The 15,379-nt window shown below is 40.0% G+C and overlaps 4 protein-coding genes across 7 annotated transcripts; 1 reads left to right on the plus strand and 3 right to left on the minus strand.

Moving 5' to 3' along the window:
* Window positions 1-243: 243 nt before the first annotated feature.
* Window positions 244-2,491, plus strand: gstz1 (glutathione S-transferase zeta 1). 2 transcript variants are annotated; one of them, XM_034152368.1, is made up of 9 exons: window positions 244-453; window positions 769-820; window positions 909-976; window positions 1,077-1,157; window positions 1,257-1,382; window positions 1,495-1,570; window positions 1,661-1,713; window positions 2,003-2,052; window positions 2,297-2,491. In XM_034152368.1, the coding sequence occupies exons 1-9, from the start codon at window positions 424-426 to the stop codon at window positions 2,421-2,423; spliced, it is 663 nt and encodes a 220-aa protein (XP_034008259.1). In that variant the 5' UTR covers window positions 244-423; the 3' UTR covers window positions 2,424-2,491. The 2 variants fall into 2 exon arrangements, with proteins under 2 accessions (XP_034008259.1, XP_034009019.1); XM_034153128.1 differs by lacking the exon at window positions 244-453 and adding an exon at window positions 481-686.
* Window positions 2,492-2,535: 44 nt separating this feature from the next.
* zgc:163014 (uncharacterized protein LOC100038766 homolog) lies at window positions 2,536-8,504 on the minus strand. Of its 2 annotated transcripts, none has more exons than XM_034151205.1 (13): window positions 8,346-8,504; window positions 8,087-8,257; window positions 7,903-8,008; window positions 5,274-5,408; window positions 5,074-5,193; window positions 4,829-5,006; window positions 4,635-4,763; window positions 4,337-4,524; window positions 4,037-4,233; window positions 3,846-3,937; window positions 3,706-3,760; window positions 3,331-3,428; window positions 2,536-3,196 (listed from the first exon to the last, which is right to left on the minus strand). In XM_034151205.1, the coding sequence occupies exons 1-13, from the start codon at window positions 8,405-8,407 to the stop codon at window positions 2,976-2,978; spliced, it is 1,752 nt and encodes a 583-aa protein (XP_034007096.1). In that variant the 5' UTR covers window positions 8,408-8,504; the 3' UTR covers window positions 2,536-2,975. The 2 variants fall into 2 exon arrangements, with proteins under 2 accessions (XP_034007096.1, XP_034006423.1); XM_034150532.1 differs by having other exon boundaries at window positions 3,331-3,488.
* A 1,118-nt stretch (window positions 8,505-9,622) lies between these two features.
* On the minus strand, window positions 9,623-12,706 carry tmed8 (transmembrane p24 trafficking protein 8). Of its 2 annotated transcripts, none has more exons than XM_034124788.1 (6): window positions 12,438-12,706; window positions 11,974-12,085; window positions 11,752-11,845; window positions 11,562-11,658; window positions 11,035-11,328; window positions 9,623-10,895 (listed from the first exon to the last, which is right to left on the minus strand). In XM_034124788.1, exons 2-6 carry the CDS (start codon window positions 12,081-12,083, stop codon window positions 10,678-10,680), a joined length of 813 nt encoding a protein of 270 aa, XP_033980679.1. In that variant the 5' UTR covers window positions 12,084-12,085; window positions 12,438-12,706; the 3' UTR covers window positions 9,623-10,677. The 2 variants fall into 2 exon arrangements, with proteins under 2 accessions (XP_033980679.1, XP_033980688.1); XM_034124797.1 differs by having other exon boundaries at window positions 11,974-12,143; window positions 12,438-12,620.
* A 358-nt stretch (window positions 12,707-13,064) lies between these two features.
* noxred1 (NADP-dependent oxidoreductase domain containing 1) lies at window positions 13,065-15,361 on the minus strand. The gene is made up of 6 exons (XM_034123912.1): window positions 14,936-15,361; window positions 14,639-14,820; window positions 13,971-14,151; window positions 13,737-13,891; window positions 13,387-13,579; window positions 13,065-13,294 (listed from the first exon to the last, which is right to left on the minus strand). The coding sequence occupies exons 1-6, from the start codon at window positions 15,091-15,093 to the stop codon at window positions 13,210-13,212; spliced, it is 954 nt and encodes a 317-aa protein (XP_033979803.1). The 5' UTR covers window positions 15,094-15,361; the 3' UTR covers window positions 13,065-13,209.
* Between the last annotated feature and the right edge of the window lie 18 nt (window positions 15,362-15,379).

The following is a 15,379-nucleotide window of genomic DNA, read 5'->3' on the forward strand; positions in this document are numbered from 1 at the left end:
GTATTACCAGTGGGCGGGCTTTTACAAAATCCAAGCTTGCTATTCGCTCCATGGTCGCACTTCCACGAATAGTGGAAGTCTGATTGGTCAACTGTGGGTGCGTTCTATCAAATCGCTAGATGAGGAATTATATAATCCCGCCTCAACTCTGAAACTCGACTTTTCATTGGATAAAACGCATTCACGTTAGTTACGCAACCCGGAGCTGAACTGTGCCCCCACACTGCTGCTAAAACTCAGGAAAGCTAGCTTGAGTCAGACTGAGAGCGACAGAGATTTGCCTCTTACCCGAGCAATGTTCATGACATTATGTAATTAGTGAACGTAAGAGACTGTTCTGTTAAATGTGAAGGACATAATCGACGTCTAAGCAGCACAGCTTATCCTGAACATTAATGCGATAAAGTTACCACAGCCACAACAATGCACTTGTCCTTAGTTTGCCTCGCCAAGGTAGCCTACTGTTATTCCACTGTTAGCTGTTTGCTAAGTGTGTGTGCACCAAATGTGAACCAAATGAAGGCCAGATGTTGCTTAGTCATGGGCCAAAGAGTAGGTAGGAGGGATTTTAGGAGCACATCCTATTGGCTACTGGAGGATGATGTTAAACTAGAAAAACTGCAGTAGTGGATTCAGTATAGTTTAGTTAAAACTCGAGGAAGATAGCTATGGCAACTCAAGACAAGGTGAACCAGTAGACACAAGAAACGGTAACTGTGTAATGCGATATCCAAATAGACTAAAGTTTCTGTTTTGTTTTCTTTGTAGCCTGTTCTTCATGGATACTTCAGAAGTTCCTGCTCCTGGAGGGTTCGCATTGGTAAGTTATGTCAAGGAATCTGACAATTTATCTGTAACTTGACGCATTTTCAATTCAACAATTTAATCATTTATTATTTGTGCATCAGCTTTTGCTCTAAAAGGCATTGAATATGACCAGGTTCCAGTCCATCTGATCAAAGATGGGGGTCAGCAGGTACAGTTTAGACACACGCGATAAACCTCAATACAGAAATAATATATTGTTTGTGACAATTAACGTTTTTAGTCTAACCAAAGTTCTTTATGTGCTCAAGCATACTGAACAGTACCAGACATTAAACCCCATGCAACAAGTGCCTGCAGTTGAAATTGATGGCATCACCCTTTCTCAGTCAGTGAGTCCCCAAATGCTTTACCTACAGTATGTAATCCTATAAAACACATGTTATTTAACCAACTTGAAAATGACTGATAATGGTTTCTTGCCCACACAGCTGGCAGTGATCCAGTACATCGATGAGACCAGGCCAGGGCCTCCACTTCTCCCTGCAGACCCAAAGAAACGTGCCCAGGTCCGGATGATAAGTGACATCATTGCCTCTGGTATTCAGCCTCTGCAGGTGAGAAGACAAATTATGGTATAGTCAGACTAAAGCAGAAAGTTCAGGTGTGACATTTTCTATAAAGGTCACAACACATGTTACTTAATAATGAATGTCTGTACATTTTCAGAATTTGCACGTGATTCAGAAGATGGGAACAGAAAAGGTACAGTGGGCCCAGCACTTCATTGATCGAGGCTTTCAAGGTAGGTAGAGGCCCATCTTCTAAAAAATACATTTGGCACCTTATTCTAAGATTCATCAATTTTCATTTGCAATATGAACATCTGTTTCAGCTCTTGAGCCCCTTCTGAAGCAAACAGCAGGAAAATATTGTGTAGGTGACGAGGTAAGAGGCATGACTAATTTATTTTTGATTGATCAAATGTATATGTATGATTGTTGTATACATATTTGAATAGTTTGCAATACTATTTGACTTATATTAATCCTGTTACCTATAACCTGACAGAGGCTTGAAATAAGCCCGGTTGGTTTTCCTTCTGTTCCTGCAATGTGTATCTTTCTATATAATCTTATATCATTTCATTCTGAAAAAGATTGTATGGAAACATATTGAAGCTTTACAGCAGTGTGATAAACAGACTTTTATATCCGACTTATTGTTTACCTTTCAGATATCCATGGCAGACATCTGTCTGGTCCCACAGGTCTACAATGCAGAGAGGTAGGTGATCAGAAATGTAATTAAAACTGATACATAAATACCAGATTAACACTCAGTCTCCCTGAACAATTAGTAATCAACATGAATTTCATTGCAACAAAAAGGGAATACAAAAAAAGGGATCATTACTATATATATTTAATAGTTTTTTTAATTACCTTTGTTTACGTGCCATTAGTTGCTTTGCTCAACATTCAACAGGCTACATAGAAGCATGACCCCCCTCTGTCTTTAATCTCTACAGGTTCAAAGTGGATGTCGAGCAGTATCCAACTATCAAAAGGTTGAATGAAACCTTACTTGAGATTGAAGCTTTCAGAGTGAGCGACCCGTCCTGCCAGCCGGACACACCCGAGGACCTGCGAGCATAGAACTACTCAGCAGCTTAAAACAACTTTGTAATAGTCATTTGTAAAAAATAAAGATGCTTTGGAAATAATCACATTTTCTTTTGTGTTACTTTAGATTAGAAGACAAGGAAACTTTGAGTTAAAAAAATATTTATTGGCATTTCATATACATTTTGATTTTATCCATTGTACCCAGTCCATCAGTTTACCCTCAAATAAATATTGATATGTGGAGACAAGGTAGAGGACATTAAGTAATGTGCAAAACATGCAGAGCAGAGATATTTGTTATTCAAAGTTCAAAACCTCTAAGTTTACTGCTTGGAGAGTATTGACTGAAAGAGGTATGTATGTTTTTAAAAAGACACAAAAAAAAAAAAGGAACAATAGCAGAAGATCACATCATGCAACAATTACATTATATGAAGTAAAGACAAACAACCAAATAGAAAAATAACTTGTAGATACAAACACCTGCAGAAACATATTTTTCTGTCATGGCAGACCACAGCATCCTCTACCGTTTAAAAAAAAAAAAAGAAGAAGAAATGGTCCCGAATGGGTTTCTTCCCATCACTTGTCCCCAGGGATCTCCAATGTGCACTTGACTGTGTCCTTGTAGAAGGTACCGGAGCAGTCTGATCCACCGAACACGAGCACTCTGCAGTGGACCCTGACATTTTCCTTGTTCTCTGCGTCTGTCAGGATGGAGCAGCCCAACTTTATCATGCTGTGTCCTGCACGAGGCTTGGAGCACAGCAGGGGAGACGCCACTGAGCTCCACATGTTGGTCTCTGAGGAGAAATCAAAGCAGTTTATTTGTGACACCTTAAATAAGTGTGACTTAAAGTAAAGGACACAACACCAACTTTTTTTTTACATTATGATAATATGATGATATGATGAGATTGAAGGGACACAAACTCACTAGTGTTGAAGATATGGACATCCTGCAGAGCTCCAATTGCACTGCAACCTCCACTGACTAAAATCCTGTCGTCTGAAACTGGTAGAGCTGCATGAAACCTGTTCATGTAAAGGCAAGGACCATTTGTATGTGAAGCATAATGGTTCCTTAGCCAGTTTCTAAACAAAATGTAAACTATTACTGTTAGTATTCATATTGAGCCAAAAATAAATCCAACAGAATGCAGAAAGATGGTATTATTTTATCATTGAGGATTATATCTTGTGTAAAAAAAGACATCAAGTTCAAACGAGTTCTGCTTAAAAGACACCAAACATAAAAAACCAGATGGCTACATTGATGACAGCTCTCAAGTTTGATTTGTCCTGCACTCACCCTCGGGGCAGCGGTGGCATATTCCTACTCTTCACAGCTGTGTACTCCATGAGGCCTTCATTTAAAAACAGAAAACACATGTTTATCAGTTTCTGAACAAGAAATGTTGCCCTAACAGAGCCACCAAATCTTCATCTTACCCAGATCTAGAACATGGAGATCGTTAAGGTAGGTAGCAGTCTTCCGTCCACCAAATATAATCAACTTATTTGACAGCAGTGTAGCCGAGTGCCTGTTTGATACCAAAAATAAGCATGGGATCAATATACTAAGAAACAGCATTTGAGGAGGACAGCGAATAGTGTTTTTTTTTTTTAAAAAGGATACTGACCCAAACCGAGGCAGAGGTCTGTCCCCATCCACAATCGGCTGGTACCAGAGTTCAAACTCTGGGTTAAAGATGTACAGAACATTGCTGCAGGATTTATCCACAGAAGAATGGCTCGGCTGAACTCCACCGAAGACAAACAGCTCTTTCTTGTAAAAGGCTGCCGAGTGATACGCCACATTTGGAACACTCCCCTTTGCCTAAAAGGGGGTTAATGCATGACAAACCAAAAGAAGATTGAACAACTATACATCTGCTTGAGTATTTGACTGAATATCAGACTGCAACTTGCAGCAAACCCACAGTGACAAGCCTCCACGTCCAGGTCAGAGTGTTAAGGATGTAGAGCTCATTGTAGCGCTGACCCTCCCTCAGACCACCGTAAACAAACACTGACTTGGAGTCTGGGTCGTAGGTCGCAGAGTGTCCTCGGGCACATAGTGGCACGGATCCAGAGGAGGAGGAGTTCATGGGGAACCAGAAGTCACTGTCTGGAAAGAGGTCAACAAGGACTTTATGGCTTTCCATTTTATCTTCATTCGTCCTCTGCATATAGTAAGCAATAAAAAACCAAACAGGTAATTAACAAAACTCCACTGACCTAACTCCAGTTTCCACAGGGAGTCCTTGCAGTGGTTTTGACCTGCTGTCTCCCCTCCGATGAGGATGGCTGTGTCAGGGTCGCTCAGACACATCGTATGGCTCCAGCGCATTGATGGACACACTGAAGCTAAAATCACAAGCTCTGTCAAAATCCATTTTTTGCAGTAAAATGTGACTGTTACGTTTTCTGACCTTCTCTGTTGTCATTCTTTATCGGCACAGTCATTTCCTCCGTGCTGTTCATCCTGGACAGCCTGATTTTCTTTGGGGATGAAGGCTGGTCTGCGTCCTCCGCAAGGCTCTCCGCGTCCTCAGTGCTCCATGTCAGGCAGCCTCTCTTACCGATAACTGTCCGTCTGGGTGTCTTATCCTACATCACAGATTAAGTCACTCATCTTGCATGCAAATATTAAAATACTCTTGACCAAGACTCTTACCGTAGGCCAAACTCTGGGTTTATCTTCAATAGTGGACTCACTGGTGTCAATTCTATTAACTTGAATGTCAGCATCAGAGCAAACACTATCCGCCAACAATTGTGATGAGTTGGTAGTTATCTGCAAGGCAGGAAAAATAATGAAATATTGTAAGAAACAAGTAGATTACAGCAAAAACAATTGTGAGCATATTATCTCACCGTTTCATTTCCAGCGCTTTGGGGTAACGTGCAAGAGAGATCAGTGGTATCGTGCTGTTCTGGCATTCTAAATGTCCTTTGAATCAGAGGAGTGCTGCTGAAGACGCTGGATTTATCCTGGGGCTGGTCACAAGTCTTAGGAGGAATACAAAAAAAACAGTCTGATAATAACCCAGAAGTAAATGAAGCATGCCTTCTATCTCTAGAAAATGTATCTTCAACCAATAGTGTTGGTATCAGTCAGGTATAAACAGTATGTTTTAGATGGAAGAGTAACAAAGTACATTTAACCAGTTAAGCCCCATGCCCCCGGTACCGGGCATTTTTCCTAAAAAAGGTCCCATGGAGGCCCACCGGAAAGGGAGGGACTTCGCCTCTCCATTAGCTGCTACTATAGAGAGGTGAAGTCCCTGCCTTTCCGGGGACCTCCATGGGACCTTATTTAGGAAAAAGTATGTATTGAAGTCAATGGCGAGAGAAAGATTATCTTTCGATCCCGTTTGAATTGTGCCACGAATTACACATAAGATGTTTGTCAATTTAAAAAGATAATTTTGCAAGTCAAAAAAATAAAAATGTGTCGTAAAACTGGGAAGTAACACTTTTTGTGTGAAACCTTTCAATGAACTACATCTCCCGTCTCGCACCACACACCAAGACGGCCATCACGTTGGCACATTTCACTTCTTTCTTTCAGAATGAGGCGAAAAGTATTAAACGAGGTGGAAATCACTACAAGTCTGGGCGTGTTGAGAGCTGTACATACACACAAGGGGAGTTAGTCGGTTCCGTAAGAGCCAGCATGCGGGACCGGGATTCTGGGATTTGTAGTCCTTCTTGTTGCATATTTTTCATAGTCTTATATTTCAACAGTTTTACGACAAACTGTGACTTTTTTGACATGGAAATGATTTTTTAAGATTGACAAACATCATACGTGTAATTCGTGGCACAATTCAAACGGGATCGAAAGATAATCTTTCTCTCCCCATTGACTTCAATACATAATTTTTCCGAAATAAGGTCGGAAGCAGATGGGTGGGATTTCGCCTCTCTATAGCTACTAGTGTGTATGACAGCTTCCGGTTCTGGGGCATTCTGGCTACGCATCACTCATTCACCAATGGGTAATGTTTAGATTAGGATTTTAGGAACTTCCCCTCGATTCTATTGGCTCTAACGATTAAAAAGAGGTGTCAATCAAAATCGACCGAGGGGGGCCAGAGATATGGAAAATGCACCCAAATGACCCCAGAAGTGGGTCTTTTTTTCTAAATCTCTCTAAAAAGGTCAAATGTCACTTATTTTGCATCAATCTTGATACAGGGGGTGTTTCTCAATGTCGAGTAAAGCTGCTCCAGAGCCACTATTTCAAGCATACTACGTCATCGAGTGCCGCCGAAGGACTGTTCCAATGCCCAGCATAATGGGAATTCTACCGAGCCCGGCGTACTTCGTAGCGAGAAATTTCGAGGCTGCACATGTGTAGACTCCGCGGTCTTAAAATCCCCACAATGATTTCCCCAAATCTGTGGCGGAAAATGTAAGGCGGAGCCTCTCATATGACGCACACCTGCACACTTGCTCGTCTGTTCCACTCTTCGTTTTCCGAATGCCAGGAAGTATTCTTGCCTCGCTTCTGAAGCAAGTGACTCGGAAGACATGTGCTACCAAGCAAGTCTACTCGACATTGAGAAACACCCACAGTACTTATATGTTATAGTTTGGATTCCTAAAGCTTTTAGTTTACTATCCCATCATTCAAGGGTGATTTTCACTATAAAGTAATGTTTTTGGACGGACACTATAATTTAAATTTCTTTTACCATGTTCAATCTAAATTTACTTTAAAATAAAAAATATTCTATATTGATTCTGACTTTTCTACATCCAAGTCACAGGTTTATCATTGCTTTGAGAAAAGGATTATTAATGTACCCCTTTTAGAAGTGAAGATATAGTCAATTGTTCTGGGAATGTCATTTTCAAGCCTGAGGCCTGAAAAACAGGCTCGGGGCTGAACTCCATTTTAGGCAACTTTACTACATTTTAGAGGTAAATATTGTTCTTTTAACTCCACTACATTTATCTGACAGCTGTAGTTACTTTAAAAACAGTTTTCATCCCTTTTCTGTTCAGTGAAAACCACATCTTCAGATGCGTTTGTGATCATTTGAAGGAAACATTATATCCTAAATTGGGAGATAAAATGATCCTGCTTTATAAAGTTAAATATAGCATTTCAAAACCCTTGGATCAACTTCACAGATGCTTCATCACAAAGCTTAAACTAGCTGACAGTATAAAAAAAGTTAAAATAGATCCGACCATAAAGATCTACAGCAGTAAAATGCACAACACACGATGACACAGCAGAATCATTAATCTAAAAACATTATATAATTGTAAAACATTGGGACCATTTTACAACTCTATCAACATTTTTAACTTAAACATGTTGCTGATAACACTTGCATATTTTTATATTAGTAAGGTTTTAAAAGCAGGGTTTTTACTTTTAGTGGAGTATTATTATGCTTACTTCAGTAAACTATTTTGATTCCTCCGAGTCCTGCACCAATGGCTTTTTTAAAAATCTCAACATGAACTGGTGACAGTTATTACTTACCTCTCCACACACTGTGAGCACAATCTTGCCATAAACTCCTCTCCTGCCTCTCGCTGCTGCCACTGTGACAATGTCAGGGCTCCAGTCCCCCTCCCAGATCAGGCACCTGAGTTCAAAGTAAAAAATGTACACATTTAGACTGTATAAAGACTGATATTAAGATGTAGACTTGTTCTCCACAAACCTCTCTTTGGGAGACAAAGTCCCAATCTTCTGGGCTGGTACTTCTGCACTGACCAGAACATCTACCGAGATTGTGGTCTCGCTGATTTTCCATTCTCCAAGACCGAAGATGACCAGGTGTTTGGGGAGAGGCAGTGGGATGTGGACCTGAAAACAACTTCGGTTGGATTTCCTGCGGAGGGCGAGACACGCGACGACATGTTCGAATTGGGGTTTTAAGTGTGTAAACTGCGGTATGAAGGGTTTCCAAAAAGGCCTACCTGATGAACTGACGGGGAGCATCACGCAGGGAACAAAGCACATAAAAACTCAGCCTCCCCATGTTGTTTCAGATACCTTCAGAGCACTGCAGCAGATACTGAAAAGTTTGGTGCCATCTGAAGCATCGGTAATCACTTCTGATTGGCTGAGGGGCGTTGTGAAGACGAACAGCTGAGACAGTAGGCCAATTAAGGTATTAATTAACAACACCTGCGAAGTTCCGCTGTGTCCCTGAACACTATGCAAGAATGAATTAAAAAGCTAAACATGTTTTCAGTGAATAAAGTATTGCCTCACCTGTATTGGCTGATTAAGTGGAAATAGGGCTAACTGGAATTAAAGAAAGGACACACTAAAATATATACACAAAAAAATAGCCAGATGAAATATTTGCACCTGTATAACAATGTCAGCCTTATATTTATCTGAGGAAAACACAGATTACAGCTATTTTTGTAGAGGAATATGCTTGTAATGTTCAGTTACATCATTGCATTACAATGATTTAAGTGTTAACTATTGGCGTATTGTTAGTATATGTTTTACTTGTTAGGTTTTTTTTCTACTGGTTAGGGTGGAATTTGTTTGTTATTATTCTGCCTCCCTCATATAGGCCTACAGCTAATGAGGGTGGACCACACACCTTCATTATAATACAGGTCAATAACACCACAAACTGCAGCCTAAAACAACAGAATTTAACATAACATAACAACTAGATTTGCTGGCTGCATTGGTGCAGATCATATATTTATTCCTTAGGAAACAGTGTATGGAAAAAACATGTCTTCAAAAAATATGTATCAGTACATACAACCACTTACTGCATGTCTCCATCAAATAAACAGTCATCATCAAAGACTTGTAATTTGAATTATAGTTGAAGTGGCATCATGTAAGAAATAAATACTCTTTATCCTACTGCTTTCTTTGAATTCAGCAAAACATGAGGGACACTTGATATAATTCTGGTTCTGAGTGGCCTTTGGGGAAAGCTGAAAATAAAACCTGGTTTCATCAGCACATCTGTAACAATTATATTGAACCCCTAATGACACAATTTAATGGAAACACAAGGGACCCTCCTGAAGGGCTTTCTAATCTTGGCTCAGCAGTGAGAATGTTATGAAACGTGGCGTCTTGGCGCACACACACACACACCTTAATGACATCTCTTAAGTCTCATGTTTCAACGTTTACCTGCTCTTCAGTTTCCAAACGATGAGCTACTTATCAGTGTTCATATAATTGATCCAATTCCCAAATGAAGCACAAAGAAAATCGTAATTTTGTCTTTATTGTGGAATATAAATTTTTAGGAAGAAATGTGACCTTAACTTACAGTACAGGTTGAATAAGCAAACATGGGAAGCTTTAAACCGGATGCTTTACAACGTCACTCCATTAGCAGCCAGATCTGTGCCATCTTTGGGAACATGTGCACAAGTGAGTGTGGCAGCATCGATTTGGAACAAAGCAACATAATCATTCTAAAGTATGCAAAAAAACAAACACTTTCACATTTTCTTACAAAGAACTGTGGACAAAATACAGTAAGAAGAAGTATTACAACTGCTCCCTACCTCCAAAACAGCAAATATAAGGGAGTCAAATGTAAATATTGAATCTATATTACATAATAAAGAGCTTTATGTGATAAGGATGGCTTTTATTTGTGTCATAAAAAGCACACTGTAAAACAGTTACCACTTGCTTCAGTACATTCAACTTATATATTTTTACTCCACACAGTAGACGGCTCCGTGCACAGATTTGTACTATATCATAATATTCCTCATTATCACGTGATTAAATAAAACACATACAAATAAATTACGATACAAAGCAGAAGGATAAATGCATGTAACATCAAAGCAACATAATCAAAGAAGGTGTATGCACACACACAGGCAACAAAAACACATGTTTAGAGCACTGCTGATTAAGCACCGGTCTTTGTGAAATATATTCTGTGCAGGTGTTCCCTGATCACTGCTACCATAGAAATGTTACAGCTGAAGACAATATATGTTTTATGACGGGCACTTGACTAAATAACACAGTGCATACACAGGAACATGGCACATGATATGCAAGGCTTCTTCAAATATCTCTCAGCAAGACATTGGAGCAAATGTTGCATTAAAAACTATCTGATCATAAATTCAACATGTGGCAACACAAGCTGAAAGTGATAAAAATAGATATACTTATATTTTATCTTTTGCTATATTATAACTTCATCTTGTTCCCCAACATTGGAATCAAAAATAGTTCATCGATCCTAAGAGTAGTATTTGATTGTAAATTATACATTCATAAACTTGCATCTTAGGCACTGTAATAAACTCTGTAGTAGAGGGTTTTATTTCGCCATAGTGAGTAGGAGTTGTCAAACTTCAGGAGGTAAGTGCCTTCACCTGGAAAATCGTGGCTCCCCCCCTGGACAGACACGTGACTGTCCTGGCGATATACAGGTAAGACTTCAGCCAGGTTAGAGTTGGTTTGAGTTTTGGAGCCTTTCTCAACATCTCCGTTACCGACGGGTGCTGCAACAGGGATCACATGAACACACAAAGTCAACACACCCAGCTGCAGGAAAACATATTACAACCCTATTATGGTGTGTTTTGTAGGAGCAAAATGAATGATATGTTTTATAGGCTCATCATTCTGAATTTAACTAACCTTCAAGCTCCTCCTCTTCTTCTTCATCATCACTTGACTCGCTGATGTGCACAGTGATAGAGCGGCTTGTGACAGGACTCCAGTCGAAATATATACCGAAGCCAATGTCATAACCATCTGTGGCAAACTCCCAGCATACTTTTTTGGCTTCAGGGACAGTGGGCACGTGAACTGTCATGATGTCGCCTCGGTACACTGTCACCACGCTGTCATCCTCCGTTCGAAGCTTTGCCTTCAGCTCCTTCAGTGCAGCAGATGTCCACGTAGTTGGGGGTTTCAGGGGTGGCATCTGGGCTGCCATCAGGAGGAAAACATGGCCATAAACAACTCTGATAATTACTTATCCTGATTAGATAAGTCTTTTTTTATGGTAATTTTATTTGATTTTCAAAGTAGGTTCATTTTCATAAGGCTTAATTTCATCAAAGAACAAATGTAATTTCTAACTTGATTTATGAAATCAAATTAAATCCAAATGATAGACAAGCACGGCAGCTGTCATGATGGCGTGCTCTGCAGGTCCTCACCTTTCATCTCAGCGGAGAGCTGACAGCTCCCAGCACTGTTGTTCTCCTCCTCATCTCCTTCCCCCGGGGCCCGCTCTGCTGGGGCCTCTTCATTACCCTGAAAAAGGCATACACACAAGACTAATGTTATAGCTGAGAAATTACATTATAATGCACTCTCCCCTCTTCTGACATATTAAACAATAAATACCTCAGAATGTTGCACTGAATCCTCCTTGTTTTCATCCATTTCAGCTTGGTTTTGGATTCGGTTGCAGCTCTGTGAAAGGTCTGTGTTCTGGAGCCTGAAAAGATAACAGAAAAAAAACATTACAATATTTAAACAGTGAAGATATTAGGCTTCAAGAAGTATTCAACGCGTTTCCTTACAGCAGCAGCTCTATAAGCAGCACTTTCTGCAGCAACAGGCTACCTGTCCAGCGGTCTGGTGTCGCTCTGCTTGGATGTTACCCCGGGGAAAGACGAGAAGGAGAGGGATGACAGCCGCGACTGGAGCTCTGATGTGGCTTCTAATCCCTCCATGGCTGTAAAGACAAGACAAACACCTCAGTCTGCGTGGCTGAAAAAGAGAAAACCCCGCCCCTTCCAACCAGAGGCAGCGAGGAAAAGATGAAAACACTCAAACTAACTTCTCCTAACATAACGCTGGCTACATACACTAACTACTGTTTGACATTATATGAAACATATAGACCAAATTATAGTTAAAGACATATAAAAGAGCTGTTATGTTTATGTGGTTTTTTCTCCCGAGCTTCATTATTAAAACTGGCATTAGCTAGGAGGCTAGCTGGTTAGCTCACATCAGCTAACGCTACCGAGCGGGCAGAGAAAGTGCAGCCGAGGAAGCTGCGGTCACACCGGGCACAGACTTACCACGATGTCACGCTAATGGTATGAAAACTCGACCCCGTTTTACTTAGGTCCGAATCAGGCTATCAGGAAATGCGCCTCCATATCACTGCAATCATGTGACGGGTCTCTCCAGTGTGCTGCTGCTTCTCAGGAAAAAACAGACCCTGAAATGTTGACACTTCCGCCTTTTCTCGAACGTTGACGAAACTGCGAGTCTGAGCATTGACATCCAAGGCTGTTGAACACATCTGCTTATGGAAAATTATAGAAAGCCCCCCCCCCGAAATATAGTGAATATGTTTGTATCTGTGTATATAAACTGTACCCCAGTGTTTTATTTATGTAACTGTATTTGTTTATGTTATGCCCAGCTGTATCCCATGTGGATTATGTAGGTTTGCTGCACTGTTTAACATATTTTTTGTACAATATCTTTTTGTCAAAAAACAGATCATGTTCAATAAATTCAATTATGTTCTGGTAGTATGCCAGAAGATACCAACTACTGCTCCATGGTGTAGATGCAAATGTATTGATTTAATATATGAATTATATTCATTATGAACGACATACAAACATATGAAATGCAATATCAGGTATCCAGAAAAGTACTGTTGAGGCTTTTTTATAGTTAAATAATCACTTTATATCATGTTATAATGTGCCAAACAACATATGCAACATAAGGAACAACATTTACTTTGAGTGGACATCCTTAAATAAGAAACTGTTAAGTTTTACATAAGAGTGTAGGCTAATTGTCTTATTTTGCAGGTGTCTCAGAGATGCACTGTTACATAGATTTGCTGCTTGATAGAAAGCACAGCAATGGCGTCTCCTTGGTCTGGGCATCAGCGAGAGAAATCCAGGGAAAAGGTCTTTGTGAGGAAAAAGGAGTCCAATCAGGAATGACATGACTAACTTAAACATGACAGAAATATATTATAGAGCGATATAGTGTTACACTCACTCCTCTGTAAGCAGGGTAGATGATGCACTGATGAAACTGTGTGTGTTTAAATCCACAGCGTGTGGCCATTTCTCTTTCAGGATTCTGTTGATAAGAGAGAGAGCATCACTGGATCCCAGACTGGTAGAGGTGCAGATATTTAGCAGGCTGTACAATACTGCACACACCCAGCTCAGACCAAGATAAATGCCACCTAAAAATAGGAATTACAAGTCAGCTTAGGCAGTCATACTTCAAATCAAGTGTGATGCATCACTGCACCAAATTTCAGAGGCTTTCTCTTTTATTTTATATAACATTACACAAGCTCTGAACAGAAACTGCAAAGTCTGCAATAATGAAATACATACTGCTCATTGTAAGAGGACACGATGCCTTTATAAGCAAATTATCTGTCAAAGCCGTGGTCAGATGAGTGCAGGTTAGCACCACATCTGCAGTGTCACAGGCGACAAAGCCATACTGTGGTTTGAGAATGAAGTCGTGTCCTAGAAGCTGTGCCAATCTGGGATAAAAGATCAAAAGGAACTGAATACCAATGACTGAAAATCCACAATGCTGTATGTGTTTGAGTGTGTGAGTACCTGTTGACAGGCACAGCAGAAGTGAAGCTGTACACAAGGCAGCTCTTTGACAGGTGAGAGTGGAGATCAGCACAGACTTTGGGGAGGTGAGAGGGCAGAGAGCAGAGGAACAGAACATCTGCCCACGCTGCCAGTCTGCGATTGTCAAATAAACATTCAACTCCTTTCTGGATAAATTCCACTGAAATAGGGAAGCAGCAAGGCAAACACATGGACAGGATTTAGAGTATATAAGACGAGAATGGAATAGATTTTTTTTTGTATAAACTGACCCATTGACTCCCAATCCAAACCATATATTATTTCTACATTTGACAAATAAAAGACACCTCTGTTTATTGGATCCAAGTGCTTCTATCATTTATGAATATTTTCTAAGGGAATTCTGCTCTTTTTAATTCGTTTCAATAGCTTTCATGTAATGTTTTTTATATGATAAATATATTTTATATGATTAATAAATGAAAATTCAGCAAATTCTTTATTGGAAAGTCTAATTAATGTTCAACCGCTTCAATGTAATGTGACCCAATATCACTGTAGCATTGTATTCCTACATCAGAGAAGTAAGAAGACACACTTATTTTTATGGGATTTTAGTGTTTTTAAATGTAAGGTATCTACCATGGTCTTTCGAGTCCAGTTAGTTTCTTATTTTGCCAATGTACCTGCAGAGTCTGGTGTTCTACTGGAGATCTTAATCTGTGATGGTTTGATGCCAGACTTTTCAAGGAGGGAGGTGAGCAACTGTCTCCCCATGTGACCCATCCCAATGATCCCAACGCAGAGGTCGCTGTCTTCTCCTGATACCAATGAGTCTCTGTTTGCTCTGCGGCTTTTGATGAGACATCTGTAAATGTAAACGTAAATCAATCAGAATAACTTAAAAGAGAAACATATAGCAGTGGGGAAAATAATAGTGAAGTTTCCTGTCTGTGTTTTGATTAACTCTACACATCATTTACCTCAATGAGTGAACCAGTTTACATAGGAAAGATGCGTGCGCGCACCCGCAAAACGTCAGTCCAGCCGAGCGTGCACGAAGGTAAAGTAACTCTTTCTCCTCCTCAGTGAGTGGATTCTCGAAAGAAAAACTCACATCAGCTAATAAGTCGTCCTCCATCACTATAAAGTGTCACAGTAAACAGTTATAAACCTTACGATATACTCAACATATTCTTTGTCCTCCTGTTTCCATGGCAAACAGACAACTTCCGATGTAACGTCCTATATTTCAAAATAAAACTGTTCGTGACAAACGCTGCGTGTTTCTCTACTGCGAATCACAAACAAACACGTAAATCGAATAAAAAAAGTAATAGAAAATCATGGCAATTTGAATAAAAACGTTTTGTTCCTACATCTGATCAAATATTGTAAATGTTTCAGCATAAAATATAGAAACGTTC

Source organism: Trematomus bernacchii, unplaced genomic scaffold (assembly GCF_902827165.1).
Source record: "Trematomus bernacchii unplaced genomic scaffold, fTreBer1.1, whole genome shotgun sequence".
Taxonomy (NCBI): domain Eukaryota; kingdom Metazoa; phylum Chordata; class Actinopteri; order Perciformes; family Nototheniidae; genus Trematomus; species Trematomus bernacchii.